General features: G+C 42.9%; 1 protein-coding gene across 1 annotated transcript in view; it reads right to left on the bottom strand.

Moving 5' to 3' along the window:
- CUBN (cubilin) overlaps positions 1 to 18,789 on the bottom strand; it is a gene marked incomplete at its 5' end in the record, with an annotated part of 201,706 nt that overhangs the window by 78,250 nt on the left and 104,667 nt on the right. The window contains 4 exons of the mRNA XM_080917996.1: positions 285 to 413; positions 1,688 to 1,798; positions 3,931 to 4,044; positions 5,805 to 5,964. Of these exons, the coding sequence (XP_080774122.1) occupies positions 285 to 413; positions 1,688 to 1,798; positions 3,931 to 4,044; positions 5,805 to 5,964 (514 nt within the window). The remainder of the gene's footprint in view (positions 1 to 284; positions 414 to 1,687; positions 1,799 to 3,930; positions 4,045 to 5,804; positions 5,965 to 18,789) is intronic.

Here is an 18,789-nt window from a genome sequence, read left to right as displayed (position 1 = left end):
GGTCGTCATGGAGCACCTTAGCAAACACATGCTGTGACTGCAGAGAACAGGTCTCCCAGACAACAAGGTTTACCTAATGGCCAGGCTTCCAGCTGAGTCTCCTCACTTCAAGACCTCATGGTTGTCAGAATTTAGACTTTCACTTACAGAGAAGGTATAGGGGGTAGTTTCAGGAACTAACTTCCAACTTTCAATGAGAAGAGTCCCAAAGAAGAAGACAAAGATTTCTATCCCATGCCTGCTAACCCTGAGGTCATCTGCTGATGCTAGTACCGCTTACTTACATGACATTGATGCGGAATAGGTGGCAAGGAAGCCATTAGAACTGCGTGTGGCATCAGAGACAAACCTCACTGTCATGGTATTGCCAAATGATACGATGGGATGGGGCAGGGAATCTCCACAGTAACGGCCTAAAGGGTGAAGAGAACCACACGGCAGTGAGTGACGGCACGGCAGGGACCACACATAGCTTCACTAGGCACACACAAGGAATCACAGTGAGAACCAGTCCCAACAGCGTTGTGTCCGAGACAATGCCTGACCACTGAAGATGAACCTCAAATCTGAGCGTGGCCAGGATGATTTACAAACCCGATAGAAAACACTAGGAGGATGGAGGAAAGCTGATGTGACCATATCCAGATGATGGACCAGCTACATTGGTTGGTTCAATGCTTGACTTTTCATTTACTAGCTACGTAATCTGAAACAAGTAATGTGGATGCTGTGTGACTCGGTTGCCTCTTGTGAAGAGGAGGACGTATTAGAAATAATGGAACCCATGTCATAAGCGTGCAAAGACCTGAGTTACCCCTTAAAAAGTACTTAGAACAGTACTCCACAGTAGCCAGGAGGAATAGGCATTATGTGACATAATGGTCCGATGTGAATGGATTCGTATCACAAATAGTACAATGAGGGGTGTGCCTCGGGCTTGCTCTTTGCTCTCTCAGGCTCTGTTCTGAGCACAGGAATAAGCACTGAAGAGCCCTCTGATGGAGCTCACCCTCTGCCAAGGAGGCTTTGCCATGGTAAAGTCTCATGGAGAAAGCTTAAAGCACATGAGGTTGTTTTGTCTGAACCATTTGAGGAGCTACATCATACACTTTATCAGGATGTCTAGCACACTGACTGGGGGAATCTTAATTAAGTTAATTAATTAACTTAAAATATTTTCCTTCCACCGGAGACAGAAGAAACATGTCCAGTGGAATATAAGAAATATATTAAAGTACTGTGCAGAAACTTCTGAAAGAATTTTGTCGATTGCCGAAATAGTCTTTGTTCCACTACTGGTACTGCCTCTGATTGTCATCTAGAATCTTCAACTTGTATTTTAGAAACAAATTAAAATACACAAACTACATGTCGAACATAAATAAGTTGAATTTCATTGGCCCCACACTATCCTGCGTCCCTGCCCTCTGGTTATTTTTATGTGGCTTCTGAGGCTCTTTGTGCTTATTGGAAACACTGTAACCTTGAATGTCAACACAGTGAACACTTGTGTGTGCACATGCACACACACCCACATACACTGGAGCACACACATGCACACACACATGTACATGCACGCATGTGCACACACACCTGTGCACACACACACACACACACACACACACACACACACACACATACACACTACGTGCCAAGACTACAGGTGAAATGACTGAATCTCCGGTACCTAGGACGGGTGCATCGTCATCACGCCCATCCAAAATTTCCACAAAGTCCTGTGTACAATCTGTACTGTCTTGAAGGTAAAAGTGACTGAAGGAGAGACTAATGTGATCGACTGTAGAAAAAAAAGAGAGAGAAGAGTGTTGGTTATTTAATAAAACACTGGCATGCAGCACAGAGAGACTTTTGCCCCTGGTACTCTCAGATGAGGCTTTTCCAGCAAGAAAGAAGGAATTTGGCAGCTTCGTGCAGGGGTGGGGTGAGTAAACAGAGCTGAGGGCTAAGCTTTGTGCTAAAGGGCTTCCTTTGAAGAGTAACAGAATCGATGCTTTTGAAAATGCCTGTAGAATCCAAAATGCCAGGCATGGTAAATCTGGACTCTTGGGTAGGTTCATCCCAGGGACTTCTGGAGACGTCTTATTGAAAAATATAATTTTAGGCTTGTTCTGTTCTTTCTTGTTGTTTGTTAGCCATTGCTGTGTTCCTCTCAGAAGCATTCTCCTAAACAGTTTAGTTTTCTTAGGTTCCGATCTTAGTTTCCTTGCATGCACTTATACTAAGGTACGCTTCTCCCCCTGGACACGGGCCCTAGCATACTCAAGTTTATTTACGGGTCAGAAGCAGCGCCCTAGAGCTTCTGAATCATGCATCAGGCACCCTTTGAGTCATGTAAGGAACAGTCAGTGCCCAGACTACATTTCCCTTTTGTTGTCCTTTACAGCGTTTCTAATCTGCAGAAAGGGATCTTTTCCTGTTGCTGTCCTTGCAGCGGTGAGATCTTTCATCTAGATATTTTTGCAGCTCATTAGAGAACAGGGAGGAGGCACCAAACTGCTGAGCTCAATGCAGGGGGCTTCTTTATCTTGGCTTTGCTAGGGCTCCACCCTCTCTCTCCATCCCCAAAAGGCTAAGGATTACATCATCCATTGGTTTCTGCATGTTATGCATGGTCACAACATACACACTATCAGCTTCTGAAAGTATTAGATAATATGTAAGGTGAATTCTTTTGTGCTGGGACCTGGTTTGCCTAAGTGAGTGTCCTATTTTCACAAGGACATTAACTAAAGAACAGAGAAGAGAACTTAATGGCTTTCCCATGTTGTGTCTTAAATCACACCTTCTTCCTGGAAACATTAAAGGGGGATAGGGTTCAATTGTAAAAGGATTCTTAGTTGGGGCCTGGAATTGTCTACTCGGAGCTATTCTGCCGTGCCTGGAAACTGTGGACAGACTATTACCATGTCGCATAATAGAATTCTAATACCCCAAAAAGAAGAGAAAGTAGTCATTTATTGAGGGCTTCTAGGCCTGCACTGATTTCACAAATACACACACGGCAGGAAAGACCAAGTTTTACAATTAGTTTTCCTTCTAGTGATCAATAGCTTGCAGCCCTGTATCCTCTAACCGTAAGGTATTTCTCCAATCTTTTCTTATCATCCATGTATCCAATCACCATCTACTTCTCTCAGGAACACATTTCAAGAGATGTTCATCTATTAGTTATTGTTGCATACCTTCAATCCCACATGCCTTCCAGTGTACCACACATGAGCACAACTACTGTTTAACAGTGCTGGGGTCCCACCTACGGTTTTGTGCATCATAGACAGGTAAGTGTTCCAGCAATGGCATCCTCAGTCCTTTGTCTTTCGTTTGCTTGCTTGTTTGTTGTTGGGCCAAGGATCTCACTGATCCCAGAGTAGCCTTCAACTGGCTATGAATAGAGGATGACCTTGAACTTCTGGTTCACCTACTTTAGTGCGTGTTGGAATGACAAGCATGTGGTACCATTTTGATTCATTAAGTTCTGAGGATCAAACCAAGAGCTTCAATGGTGATACAATGGTAAGTGCTCAGTCCATTGGGTTCTTCCCAGTCCTTGGTTTGTTTGTTTGCTTTATAGAGACAAGGTCTCCAGATGTTACTCAGGCTGGCCTTGAACTTGCTATTGAGCCAAAGGCTGGTTTCCAACACAAAATCCTTCTGCCTTAGCCAGAAGAGTGTTAGGCTTACCATATCTAGCCTTAAAAATTCTTTTAAATTAATATACATCAATTTTAAATGCTTTTTTGACTAGACCAGAAAATGGCTGTTTCCATGCATCCCAGGAGCCAGAATTTGCAAAAGAAGAAGCCAAACACCAGTTGCTACCCACTGTAGAGGTTAAATGGAACTCGCAGCCTTACCTCCCAAAGAAACCACTTGCCCCAGACTCCCCTCCTTTTTAGTTTTGTTACTTACATGGAGGTTGAGCTTCAATTATCCAGGTACAGTTTTGGGCTGGTGGATAGTAGTTAGGGAAGTGTGGAGAGAAGATACTATCAGAAGAGTCGGTAATGATGTGGGATCCGCACACTGGGAAGTACAGACACATATGTCATACACTTTTGGTCCCATCCAACTATACCAAACAATCATTAAGTGTATGAAAATGCAAACACATTCTTCTTATTTCCATAGCACATGCTAAGGAAGTTGTATATAAGCCATCAGATAATAAGAGAACACTTATTTTACATTTATGTCTTTCAATTACAAGAAGTGGGTACACAGCATAGAACAACACATTAAATGGTTGTGAATTATCTGAATTATTCAGCCAATACTCTGGCTTTGATTCACTTACTCTGTTTGCTCATAAATTATAAGGGGGAAATAGCTTATTCATAATGAGTCTTTTCTCTAGAAACACTCCATGTATAAAGATGATTACAAGTTAAAGAAAGAAGCTTGTTGCTGTGGGAACCAAGGAGAGGAGGGTGTGTTGCATGGTTCGGTCCTGGTCTCCAGAGAAGTCAAGACTGAGCCAGGATGTCTAGGGTGAAAAGAGTGGGGGAGGGGTAGTGCACAGCCTGAGCAATGGAAGGGAAGGAGGGCCATGTTCATACAGTCTTGACTAAAGCATGGGAGGCTTAAACAGAATTGGAAGCAGCATTGTAAAAGGGTCAGGACAGGTTTGGGGACTATAGTTAACAGTTGGAAGGAGTTGCCTTTTATCTTCTAATCCACACAGAGAAAGGACAGCCATGGGGAACCTTAAGGTGATCAGAGTGTGCTTCTCTTACAAGTTATTTGGAAGAAAGATGGAGCAAGGGTGGGTGAGTTTGAGGAGGCTGTTACTGAAGTTCAGACAGGCCTATAGGGAAGTTTTACTCTAAAGCAACACTTAACCATTAAGTATTGAAGAAAAAAGGGTTAAGTACTGGGTTGTCTTTGAAATCAATGAGAATGATAGACCACACATAGTGTCTTCCTCCAATGGCTTCAGTGTACCTTTGAGAGGACTGACTCAGAAATTGTGTCCATCTAGCATTGTTCATTAATGAGATACCTATATGTCTCCTAATATGGGTGTAGACCGTGGTATGATGACTAGCCAGGCAAACATTACTGGAGGTGAGGTCAGTGAGACAGCTCAGTAGATAAAAGCACTTGCCACCGAGCCTGCCAAATGAGTTCAATCTCTGAGACCCAGATGATTCGAGAAGAGACCTGCCCATAAGTTGTCTTCTGACCTCCACAAGTGTACCAACACACACACAAGTAAATACATGTACAATTGTTTTAATTAAAAAATTATTTGAATTTTTTGATGATCTGAGTCATCCAGATAAAAATTAAGGGTCCACTCAAACCAGTGAAAAATCTCTTTAATCTCTGAGTTTCTTCCCTATTGATTTGACGAAGATTAATCTCTGAGAAAAGTCTGATGGATGGCAATGGGTGAAAATGTCGACTTAAGGACAAAAACAATAGAAAACTGTGAGATTCAGCAGTGAGGAAAACCACTCCATGTAGGTAGAGCCTGACTCACAGTTGTGTGTCTCCTTGGATAGCTGCTAGGCAAACGAATTTGGCTAATTCTGTCTTATGTATTGCTGATACTATACCATTAAACATTATTCTAAAAACACAGCACTTAGGAGATTTATGTATCCCAAGACATCATCATCATGCTAGGTACATAAAGATAAATAACTTGTATGAACAGTTAAAATACTCACAAGTTTTCCTATCTGAACATTTGCATGTTAGGTTGGAAGCTGTGATCAGTTTATGAAGTCTGGTGTCATTATACCACTAAGAATGGGTCAGGTGACTCAAAGAATACTTACCTTGCCCAAACTGAGCTCGGAAGCCTCTGCTCTGTCTGGAAGACCCAGACTGGAATCTCACAAAGAGGCTGTTCCCTGAAGAGGTGACAAAGTTAGGTGGCTGTTGTCTTCCACATATTCTGGCAACACGGGTGTTGGCAGAACTTGAGCCATCATATGTCTACAAAGATGAAAGACAGAAAACTGTCTCAATACTGCAAATTAACATGTATAAGACTCATATACTGTGGGCTATCTTTATCTCGTTGAGCAAGTAAAATGTCATATGGACTGGATCTAGAATATTTTTCTTTATTTCCTTATCTTGCTGATAGAGTTCCAGGGACATGCCTGGGTATTCAGTCATTTCTAGAGACACTATACCAATTTCAGTGTGAGGTTTACTGTGAGTACCACCATCACCTCTGTAAGCTCCAACTTTCACACAGCCCTCCTTTCTCTCATGATCACTAGTACATGCCCACAGTGTGTACTGAAAATGTTTGAGGCGAAGTTAAACACAGCAGCAAAATAGATGAGAGATGCAGAACAACTATTCATTGTTAGAAACACAACATTCTTGGAACCCTTTGTCCCTTGGGATTATGGATAACGAGCAAGAGAAATGGCAGAATTCTTCTAATAAAGTGAGTGAGATGAGCTTGGTTTAAGAAAAAAATAACTCACTCAGAGACATGTACTAAGTTTCATCCCAGTCTGGAAATTGCTCTGACCTACCTTCTGTGCCAGGAGAGTGAATTTCATTATCTTATATGCCCAGATTTCTACATCACTCTGTGAAACTCAAACGTTCTCATCAGTCTGGTACTCGAAGTTAACACAAGTTTCTGAACACTTATGTGTGAATAGGTGATAAATGTGTCTCTTGTATTTGTATGGCAATACTTCAATCCTTGCTACCACTAAGTGTATACTCCATCAGAAACTGGATTCAGCCAAGCAGTTTCTCTACCTATATCTCTATCAACAAACTCATAGACAATCTAAGTAATATATAAGTTATATAGCTCCTAAGAGGAAATGAGTCACACTGGGCCAGAAAACTAGACTTCAAACTCTTATTTTGTCCAATATGAGATATCACTTGAACAGGGTGGATATATTGATATAAGTATCTGAAATAAGTTAAAGTAAATTAATAATGACTATCTCATTCCAAACCGATTGCTGTCTATATTTTGTTGAACATTTTGGGGAGATAGCAGACTATTCAAGAATCTAAAGTAAGGAAGGCATTCACAAGTACCTTGGAAAGTCTAGCACTAGCAATAATCAAAATGCTCTCACATAAGCAGGGTTGGGAGGGCATTCTAAGTCGATTTGTGCAAGCACATGAACAAGATGGCAGTAAGATTTAAATTCTCTGAGAAAGGAACCAGGCTTTTAGCGTAAGTAACAAATACAAAGTTAATGTGTTTCTAGAACAGTGCTCCTTTCTCCCTCCCCCCTTACCATTTAATTTTCATACTTTAAATCCAAACATTCAATAAGTAAAACTTTAAAAGTGATTTTTATTCAACCAACATTGACTGGAAATCAAATTATATTCTTCTAGCCAATTTAAAATATGGTTTTCAGTACCAACAATCAGTTGCAGAGGGTGTTCAACCACAAACAAGACATCTGTCTCACACCTTGCCCCACAAGCTCAGAGATTATCCAGGAAGAGGTGAGCAGGTGTGACTGTAGAGTCAGCAAGTAAGGAGGACTGGTCTAAAACAGTTATCTCCTGGACATGATTGGGTCTTTGTACCCATAAACTCACTCAGCTGTGGTTTGCCAGTGTAAGACCTACATTAGATCAAGCTTGTCAATATCCCAACATGGATAAGGGAGGGACCCAAGAGGCTCTGCTCCCTAGGTTAGGAGCTACTGGTATCTGATGAATGACAGAAAGAGGTGAGGTAATTTTCTTCAATGCCATGGGCCTCATTCATGCTCCAGTGTATAGCTCTCTAGCATATGGGAAGCACTACCCTCAGCTGGTCATTCTCAGTCTCAAAATGACCTCCAGTTCCCCAAAGGCACTCCAAATATCCAAAAACGAGCTCAAGCTGGACCATAGGAGTTTTGATGGTTAGTTACAAAACGCCATTCTTCAGGAACTCCTGAAGTGAACTTCTGCCCACCAAAAGAGTCATTTCCCTCACCTCTTGCAGAAGAGATATGGCTACCTGTGGTGCCTATCAGCATAGCAAAGCTGTTGGCCTCCAACTTCCTTCAATATCACAAGTACATTGCACATTTAAAATGCCATTTTAGCCTGTCTCCCCTCCATAAACATGTCCATAGACCAAACCAATGTAGACAATGACTCCTTGAGATTCTCTTCCCAGGCAATTCTTGTAGATGAATTGATGTTATATACCAAATATGTGTGTGTGTGTGTGTGTGTGTGTTGTAATTTTATAAGTACCACTACAAATGCCTCAAATTAGTCTGCACCAACATGTGATTGTTTTTAAATAAAGCAAGACAAATGCTTGTTATGAAATTATGCCCTATCCAAGATAAGCTAGTAACTCATCCAAGATCACACAGCTAGTAAAAATGAATCCTCCTTTATCAAATTCTATATAACATTGCTTCTTCTAAAGCATTTGTGATAGCTGGCTTATTGTCATGTGCTTGTAACCCCAGAATTTGGAAGGTATCATAAACTAATGCCCACAGTGGACTATGATAATAAGACACTATTATAAATAATATTTTACGCATACTTAATCAACATTTTGTAAAATTCCAAAGCCTCAGACTATCAATGAGACAGTGTTTAAAATGTCAATTCTACTTGAGAGTGCTTTCAACATTTGCAACATTAAGACAATAGTATTGCATTTCAATTTTTCCTTTGCAAAGTTATAAGGAAACGCTTCAAGAAAGAAAACATGGGAAACTCTGACCTTGCTTATTTGAAGCTCTGCTGCCCTACACTATCAACATGTGCAGCCCTTTTAGTTCTACTTAGCTCCCAGAGCGGGGCTAGCGACTGTGTCACCACTAGATCTATGTCTAATATACCCAAAATAGAAGTCATTCTCAAGTCTGCTGCCAAGAAAGTCTAGGCTTCGGAATTGATTTTCTGACCTGCTACTTAAGTAGGAGATACCAGAGCAGTGTGCACACAAGACAAAATGCTCCACGTACTCTTTTCCTCTAATGACACTAGTGAAATAAGATGCTTTGACACTGGATCCACAAAATTAAAAATAGCAGCCATGTTCATGGGTTCTAACTCATGGAGCTCTCAAGCTGAGACAGATCGGAGTAACGGGTAAACATTTCCACAGGAAAGGATTAGAAAAGGTATAAAGTCACGAGATTCTAGTGCACATATTAAAAAGCCAAAAAAATGCAACTTTGGTGTATAGAAAGAAAGAAAAATTACAGAACCTGGCACATAATAGCCAGAAAAGGCCAGGTGTATAAACGTACATCATGTGTCAGTTTATAGTTTCCAAGATTAGAGGTCTGGGCTAGGAAAAAAAAAAAAAAAAAGAAGAAGCTGCCCTCTCCCACATGAAGTGGCTATAAAAGCCAAAGTAGACTCAACAATAAAGAGCTCTTCACAAGGATGAGGTCAAGTGTGGCTGCCGTCATGCCAGTTTTTCTATATTCTGGGTCCAGGGACTGAATGGCAGGGGTCCAGTCACAGGGCATAGGCAAGTCTGCACACTCCGCCCCCCCCCCGTGCCTTCCTCTAGCACTGTGGGGGGTGAGGATGAGGCAGGCCAAAGCTGTGGACGTATCTCACAGCTCATGCAACGTGTCAGCTCTTTCCATAGCCCGAGCCCTAGTCAGGAGCAAGAACGGAGCCAGTGGATTAGGAATTTTCATGTTTGACATTTCAATTTCATGAAATTTGACTAAATGTCAACCATCGCCAGGTTAATACACGGCCCCTCGTCATATGTCAAGTGGCACTAGGAAGAAAATCATTCAACTAAGACAATGACATTCCTTCTGGGTGACATTTATAGTTCTGGGGGGAGGGGCTCCACGTTCAGGGTCTTACCGAATGGCTATTTGAGAAAACGCAATAAGAATCTTTACTTTGTTTTACACGATATGTTGATGAAAACATTCATTATTAACAAACTAGACAAGCTGTCAAAATGATGGCAGATTTTTTTTTTAGATGAAAAGATAATCTTATTTAGCAAAGCATCTTTCTAAGCTTCTGTTTGGGACTAATAATGGAGGTAAGGTTGCCTCTTTGAGAGACAAGTCGCTCCCTATCTTGCGCTTCTTAATCATTGCTCAGCTACCTGCTCTGTGAAATGAAGCAATATAGCCCTTATCACATACCATTAGAGAGAGCAAAACGAGTAAAAAGAACCAAGAGAGTTTCCGGTATAGTGTTGGTGTGTAACAGGTAGCTATTTTTCATCTCTCCTCTAGCTCCCAACCCAGAGGGTCAGAATGCTGGCAGTTTGTCCTGGTGTATCTTTGCTTCTGTCTCTTCTCCTCACGCCTGGCGCTTCCTGGTGTCTTAGTATTTTGCCCTTGCCTTGATCACCTTTTCTCTGCCTTGGCTTTGTGTCGTCTTTCAGTCTCCAAACAACGACCACGGTGCCATGTGCTTGTGTCTGCAGTATGACTTGGACTGTGAGGGAAAGCTTCAGGTACTCGGACTACACCAGAGATAAGCAGGCGCCGGTGGCTACCCTTGAGAATGGAACTACACATGACTGATGTGGCTGCCAATAGCCGCTGCAGCCAAGAGTGCCCACTCAGCTCTGCTCATGACCTGGAAGTGATTGAATGGCTCATGAACACCTGATGAAACTATCAGTCACCCCTTAGGACCCCAACTTCACCCTGATTGCAAGGCCAAAATGGATTGCTCCTTTGGCAGTAACACATATTTCCACGTTGAGCTTTGCAGGCGATATTGGGAAGATATAACTGCGTGCTTTCATTTCCATATGGAGCACTCTACCTTTTGTTCCCTCATTTGCAAGTTTTCTAGCAAATATCAAAACAATGCAACAGTTACATGATCGATTGTGTTAGGCAGGGGCTGGTGAAATGGCTTGGAAGGTAATGTCACCTGCAGACAAGCCTGATGACCTGAGTTCGATCCCTGGAATCCACTCACATGATGGAAAGAGAGAAGCAGCTCTACTGTGTGGTCCTCTGACCTCCATATGCATACCCACATGTACACAAAATTAATAATACAAGTGTTCTTAGAATGTTAATTTCATTAGGATGATACGTTGCAGAGTGAAAAAGACCATAATTCTTAAAATTTATAAGTGGGGACTGTTTATGATTTAATAATGATCGTGGGCAAAGAGCTGAGGATTCGGGTTCCAGCTCTGTGTTCCTAAGGCTCAGTGGTTAAGAGCACTGGCTGCTCTTCCAGAGGTCCTGAGTTCAAATCCCAGCAACCACATGGTGGCTCACAACCATCTGTAATGGGATCTGACTCTCTCCTGGTGAGTCTGAAGATAGCAACAGCATTTATTTTGCATACATGAAATAAATGAATAAATCTTTAGAAAAAAAAAAAAAGACAATCCCTGGAGCTTCTTGCTTTTTGAAGACTGTAATAGGGTGTTTCGAAGGCTAATCTCAATTGTCAACTTGACTGTATCTGGAGTTAATGAGGACCCCTGCAGCTGGGCACACCTGTAAGGGGGATTTCTTGGTTGGATCATTTGAGGTCATAAAATTCACTCAAACTCGGGGCCACGCCTTCCTTCTGGCTGAAGCTCACATAGGGAGGAAGGAAACTTGGGCCTTTTGGCTTGCTTGTCCTCATTTTAACTGGCAAGTTCACCTAGCCTGTTCCTTTAGAGATGTGTGACAGATACAGGGACATTGTAGATAGCCTTGTGCTGAGCTCCTGTGGATTTCAAAGTTTGACATCTGTCGTGTATTCTGCTGAAGAGACGTAGCATTTCCAGCACAGCTGATTCATCAAAGTGTCTAGCAAACAGTCCAAGTGTGTAGGCTAATAAATAAACCTAAAATTTCTATTCCTGACTGCTAAATCTGTGCTCTTGGACCTGGGTGTGCTACCAACGGTGCACTACCTTTCTTGGGCCCAGTTGCAGATCTCTGGCAGAGTACAGCTTCTCACTTCCATCCTGACTCCATTTGGCCACCTGGTCCTTACTCTTTACTAGATTTTAACTCCATCTGGCAACAACATCATGTCTTTGCTTAAATGAATTAAATCTTAAAAGGTAAAAGGAACATAGGGGAAGTGCAATAGACGTGGAGGGTAAAAAAGCTATTCATATCTGTCAAGTCCAAAGGAAACTCGGATACTCCAAACTCCCAAAGGCACTCCAGTTATCAAGAAATGAGCTCAACCTGGACTATATAGGTTGGTTGTTGGAAGTTAGATAAAAATCAGCATTCCTCGGGAACTTGTGAAGCCAGTTCCCCTCTACCAAAGGAGTCTTTCCTCTTGCCTCCAGCAAAAGTGAGAAAAAAATATCCAATTAACTTATACCTCTGTCACCTCCCAACATATCAGTGTCTAAGCTGGCCCCAGCCTCCCTCAGTCCCTGTTCACAAGTCCTTGTCATACATTTCAATGCTCTCCAGCCAGTGTCTGGCCTCCCCCACTTCCTATAATCTAGGTCTATCCTCACTAGGCTTTCTTATTCTCTCTCCTACTTCCCCCTCTCACAGATAGCACTGGCCACGTCCAGTCTGCGGGCCATGTTCAGTCTACTTCTTTGTCTAAGTGCACTAGACTCTTTCAGATGCCTCTGACACGCAATCAACCCTTCCCATACCATGGAGCTTTCATGTCATGTTATTACTTTATACAATTCAAGGTACAGAATGAACCTTGAAAACAGAGAACTCACGAACCACCTTCCTGTCACATATGGTAGCCTGGTTGCTAATGGAATTCCCAGCTTCAGATCTGGCTCCAAGAGAGAGGATGTACTAAATGACAAAGAAGGGAGTCTCTCAGGATGTGGTCCATGCTGTTAGTCATAGATGTAATCAGGGAAGGAAACAGAAGCATGACTCCTTGCAGTGGACTCTTTATTGAGGGGAGAGAGGAAGGAAGCGGGCTTCCGCATCAGTGATATTTCCCATTCCATTGTTCTGAAATGGAAAGCCCAGTTAAATGGACATCCTTCCATCTCAGTTCAGGGCTCCTGCTGCTAAGCTGTTTTTGTACACCAAGCCACTCAGCCTTCACATGTTTTCAGAAGACTGGGAGATGTAAGCGGGTCTTTGAGTGGTGCATAAAGATCCCTCGAAAAGGAGGCGTGACCGAGCCAACATGAATGTGAAACAAGATAAACACCCTGGCCCACAACGGGGAGCTGGGAGCTGTGGTTTCAGCTCAACTCCTCACCCTGGCATAGCTACTGGAGATTCGTTTGACTTGGACATGGGAATGGCTAAGCAGATTACTGCAAGTGAGTCACAAAACAAAAGCAGCTCAGTGCAACCTAAAATGTCTGATGGGGATCGAGAAAAAGGAGAGAGAATGGGGAGGGCCTAAAAGGGCAGGAGGAGGTGACTGTCCTGGATTCACTGTGAAACAGTAAATATTTAAAGAAGGCTGTTTCCCTTTCTCTCTTTGTGAAACTCCAGTTATCTGTTATTCCTGCCTCCCTTTGGTTCCCTCTGGGAAGTGACCGAGTTTTAAAAGCAAGCATATCGTGAGCTGCATCACACGGGAAGAAAAAGACAGATTATGGATCCTGCCTAAGGCGCCTGTCCTGTTGAACCCTGGGTGTTATGGGCAGATAATGTGAACAGCAGGCTCTGCTGCCTTGAGTCTGGATTACTTCCATTCAGATCAGATACTTGGCTTTCTTTCCCTTAGACAGGCACCAAAAGCTCCTCCTCCTCCTCCTCCTCCTCTTCAGGCTCCAGCTGTTTGCCTTAGTGCTATTGCTCTGGCCAGTGCTCTGCTTGCTTTTTATCTGCAGATGATTCTCACAGGGCAGACATTCCATTGCGCTGAGCACAGAGGCTGCTGGAAACAGAGGTCAGCCTCCAGGGGCCCTAGGTGTCCCTCAGCTGCCCTCCCTTTCCCCCCTCCCCCCAGTCTGTCCCTCCTCCTCCCTTTCACACAGATCACAGTCATTTTCTCCCAGATAAATAAGAACTTACAGACTCAACAGTACCTAAGGCTCAGAAGAGAAATTCTAATGAAGCAATTGGCTGTTAGAGGTCACTTTAACACTTAGCCTTCAGGAAGGAAGATGTAATGGAGCCACTTTCTCCTGGTGACTACACAGAGCCACCCTCAGCCAGCAGCCACTAACTGTCCAGTCCTAAACACTTATCATTTTCCGAAGCCAGAGGAGAAGTAACAACTCCAGGCTAAAAAGCAGGTGAGTAGAAAACACAGACATTTGGCCAAGTTATATAAAAGTCAGTTCAGGTCAGCTGTGTGTGGGAGACTCAACATTTTAACAGAAGTTTTTAAAGAAATCGGTTTCCTTCCCTTTCCACCGTAGCAGGATGAAATCCTAGGAAATACACCTGTGCCGTGTTTTCTAAGTTTTCATGCAGCTCAGAATAATGAGGTCCTATGTCACTAACAGTGCAGGAGTGAGCTGATTGGGGCAGAGTCCCGCAGGTGTCCTCTGCAAACCTTCAAATGCACAGACCCCCGCAGAAGTACAGATGGCAAGGACTCATTCACTCATATGTTCACGGTGCGTCTATTAGGAGGGAGCCCCGCTTCAGACTGCCGCCTTTGGGTAGAGACTGCGGCAGGGTTATATGAAAGAAGATGGATGATGTTTATTACATCATTACCTCTGTTAATAGTGCATCACAGTGACAGAACACCCGATAGGAACAACTAGAGAGGCAAGATTGCATTTGGCTGATGACTCGACTCCATTTTAAATTTTTAATTCATTTCCTCCACATGCTGAAGTTCACCTTTCATTCCTGGTGCTCCAGCTTGGGGCTACGTGTGGGCTCTCCCTACCTTCCATATGAGCTGCCATCTCTGCGCACAGAGAGAAAGATGAAACTGCCACTCAAACTCCTTGCATTGTAGAGACTGAACAGGACAGGTTTAGTCATGAACGGAGAGCCAGACTTTGACACAATATTGCTCTTACGATCCATTGTAACTCCCCCTCCCTCTTCTTTCCCACAGCAGAGGTTCAGAGTGGATGCTCTTCTCTAGCACCCCAGAGCTCTTAGCAAACTAAGATCCTTAGGTCAAGGGCAAGGGGTGAGGGGAACAGATATGCCACACTCAGTACGATCGGTGACTGCTCATAGTCAATCCCTACACTGAATGAGTGAATGAATGAGTGAGTGAGTGAGAGAGTGAGAGAGTGAGTGAATGAATGAATGAATGAATGAGTGAGTGAGTGAGTGAATGAATGAATTAATGAATGAGTGAGTGAGTGAGTAAATGAATGAATGAAGCAACTGTCAATCAGCTAAGTTCACAGAATATAGACCTCCTGACTTCTAAACAGGAACATTTCCCACTCCATATTTAAATGTTTTCTTTTGGTGATAATTCAAGACTAGGTTCACCAGAAATAGAAGACACTTTTTACATTTTATCAAAGTACTTATTTTTACTTTAGGGAGTGTGATAAGGGTTACCTTTGAGTACTGGGCCTGCTAGTAATGTGTGCCAAACCTTGCCATAGGCCCTATTAATCTCCCTCTTTGTAGAAGAGATTTTTACGGCGATGATACTAAATGACTTGTAATATGTCCTGTCTTCAGCATTCTGTGTCTTTATGACCCGATGACTTTACATTTTCACTATAATCATCCTAATTACTATGTTTTCACCAAAACAGGATGACTTGTCCCTGTGTTTAAACACAGTTTACCGTGGTATCGATGGTACACTTGAACCTTATAAAACTGCCCTGAATGCAGCCATTATTAAAAGCATCATTGGCTGCTGTTATTTTTCCCCTTGTTAATGTCTCTGTCTCAGCACCAGGACTAAGAAATTCACTTCGGTGTCTCTAAAATGAATGATTAGCTTTGTATGAGCTTAAGCTACAGAGATCATTAAGTAAGGCATTGGACGCTGGGGTACATTTTACATCCAGTGTCCATCTGGTCAGAAAGATAAATGGCCAGGGTTTCAATGCTGGCCTTCATGAATCTCTGGATAACTAACTCTATCTTGGAGCCAGGCTTCCAGCCTCACCAGAACATTGCCCAGACTGGCTCCAAACCTCTGTAGACCTCTTGTTCCCACAATCGAGTGTACTTGGCAACTGCACAGCAAATTTCTATCCCAATTTACCTGCATACACTGTTTATATTTAATGATGTTGTTGTGAAGATGGTTTCTGAATCATATAAGAAAGATAACTTCCACAGTTTATGCCATTCACAACATAAATATACAAATCAGAGAAAAGTGGGACACGTATTCTAAGTTCTCATTCTAAAGATCTACAATTATGGGGTCCACTGAGCCACTGCATTGTTTAAATTTGTGTTAGCAGCAGAACATCTGATGGGGGCAACCAAAGGGAGGGAGGTCTTGACTCAGCCGATGGTTTTACGGCCACTTCAGTTTATCGTCACAGAACACAGCATGGTGTGGGAGAGGCTCCATCGCTGGTGGCAAGAATGTGTGAACTGAATAGCACACACCAAAAAACAACAAATTCAGAATGTCAAACAAGCGTGACAGGCACACGGATGTTCTTAGTGAACAACTACTTCTGCTGGCCCACAGGTGGGTTCTTGCCCCCAGCAGCAGCGCCACCTACAGGCGCATCTGTTACCATGGAGAAGGCCAAATATTCCCCAGCTTACACTGGTTCAGACCCCCTAGAAGCCAGCTACTTCACAGCCCACATAAAAGGCTGCCCCACTCCCCGTCACCTGCTCTCTTTTCTTCACTCTCTCTCTCTCCCCCCATTTCTCTCTTCTCCTTGTCTCTGTCCAGTAAATCTCTTCCACGTGGAACTGTGTTGGCCTGGTGTGGTTTGTCCGGACGAGAGCCTTGATTTCTATGATTTCTATCCCAACACACACCAAGACCCAAAGCTCCACAGTCCTCCAAATAGTACCACAACTAAAACCTAAGTGCTGAAATCATTAGCCTTCCGGAGATACCTCAAGACTGTGTATTGATAATATGACTGCATTACTCTTGTCTCTTACATTTGGCTGCTCTTTTAGCATAAGCGCCTCATCCTTATGATATACAGACATACATATATCATATTTTTCTATGACTTTTAAAATATAATTTCAGTCTATTTCTTTTATCCACAGGCCTTTTATCCTTTCATGTCAGTTATGCCTATAATTCAACACTCAAGACGTTCAACACATTCTATCCCGATGTGATCTAGAGTCTTCCAACAACGACCCATACTGACTCTGTTCTTATCACACTGCTGGTTTGTCTGACACCTTTGGTCACATCATCTTAATTCAGCTTCACACTAGGTGTCTCTGTGATCACTCTCTTGTTCTCTGAGCTTTTCTTTGCCCCTTGATATGACCCCTAAAAGTTTAAATAATTCTCATATAAGTGACCATAATTACTCCCATGAATTTAAGAATCACCCAAGTTAAAACACATACACACACACACACACACACACACACACACACACACACACACGCACACACATACATTTCTCCACCTGAGACCCTCCACCTCGATCACCAAACTCTATAGGGTAGCTATGTAAACACTTCCTATTTAACCTGCCATAGCTTAACTTTTTATTCAGTTAATTACGTTGTCATTCACCTCTCTTCACAGAAATAGTTAATTCTACCTTCCACCATCCATCAACCTTCCATCACGTAACTGGCTTGTGGGTCTTTCTCATGGTCACCATGACAGATCTTCAGTATGAATGGTCACTTATTTCCATTCACAAGACAACTGCCCAGAATAAGGCTTTAGCACTCAAGAGTTTGATTCTCAACAGTCTTTACTGAACCTTTTTCTTTTTCTGCCAACTTATTCCTTGCACCACTTATTGTAAAACACAATTCTGAGTGAGTTATTTCTCTTTTTCTTCTTCTTCTTCTTTTTAACCAAGGCGTGGTAGAGCATTCAACTTAGATAGCTTCTGTTTGCTTGGTCTCTGTGCCTCTTAACAACTGTCTACAGTCCAGGTACAAAGCATGTCTTCCCATTCTGGAGCCCATGTGCCTCCTTCTCTGGCAGCCTCCCTCACCCCCTGCCTCACTACATGATCCTCACTTAAATGCCATTACACTCAAATGCCACCTCCAGTGGGAAACCTTCCAGAACCCACGGAATCATTCTCTGCTGCTTTCTTGGGATGATTATGGCAGTGTGCAGAGTCTTGGGTATACTAAGTGCCAGCTGGGATTCTATAAGAAAGACGCGCAACCTTCTGCATCTAAAAAGTCTGAGGGCCAGTATTAAAGACCACAAGCTCCCTACTTGCTCCTGAGCGCAATGATTCTCCCAGCATTCCATGCTGACTCTTCTCCTGCTTGTTGGGCATGCCTGCCTGAAATCACTCATCCCATCAGTAACAGAAGTATGCCAAAGTCTACAGTTGAAAAGCTTCTCTTTGACAGCAAGCCCTTTTCCACATTTTCTCAAATAAATCACCAACAAATGTGGCAGAAACCCTCTTATTAACCTATTCCAGTTCATGAGACTAAAGCTGAACTCTTCTCAGACAGCACAGTTGGCAATGACCACATCTGGACAAAACCCAGGTTCATCCCACCAAAGCACTAGACGTCTGGGCTGCTGCACTATGCTGAGTTGTAGTGTTGGTGCGGTTTACTTTTTGTATGACACCTTGCTGAGTGTTTCAGGGTACCTGCATCTCAGCACCCTCCCACCCACTTGCCTAGGCTACTCCAGCTGTTTCACCCTGTCAATGTGTTCCGATGGTCACATTTTTTGTTTTGATGTATCTGCCAAGCTTATTCCCACCCAGCACCTGTCTGCCAGTTTACATGCTCAACTCCATTTTCTGATGACGAACTATCTGAGGTTTCACTTCCTCTTGGCCATTCTCTCCTGCTGTGATTG

Source organism: Micromys minutus (assembly GCF_963924665.1).
Source record: "Micromys minutus genome assembly, chromosome: 6".
Taxonomy (NCBI): domain Eukaryota; kingdom Metazoa; phylum Chordata; class Mammalia; order Rodentia; family Muridae; genus Micromys; species Micromys minutus.
The sequence above is the reverse complement of the archived record's forward strand: the minus strand, read 5'-3'. Positions and strand labels throughout refer to the sequence as shown.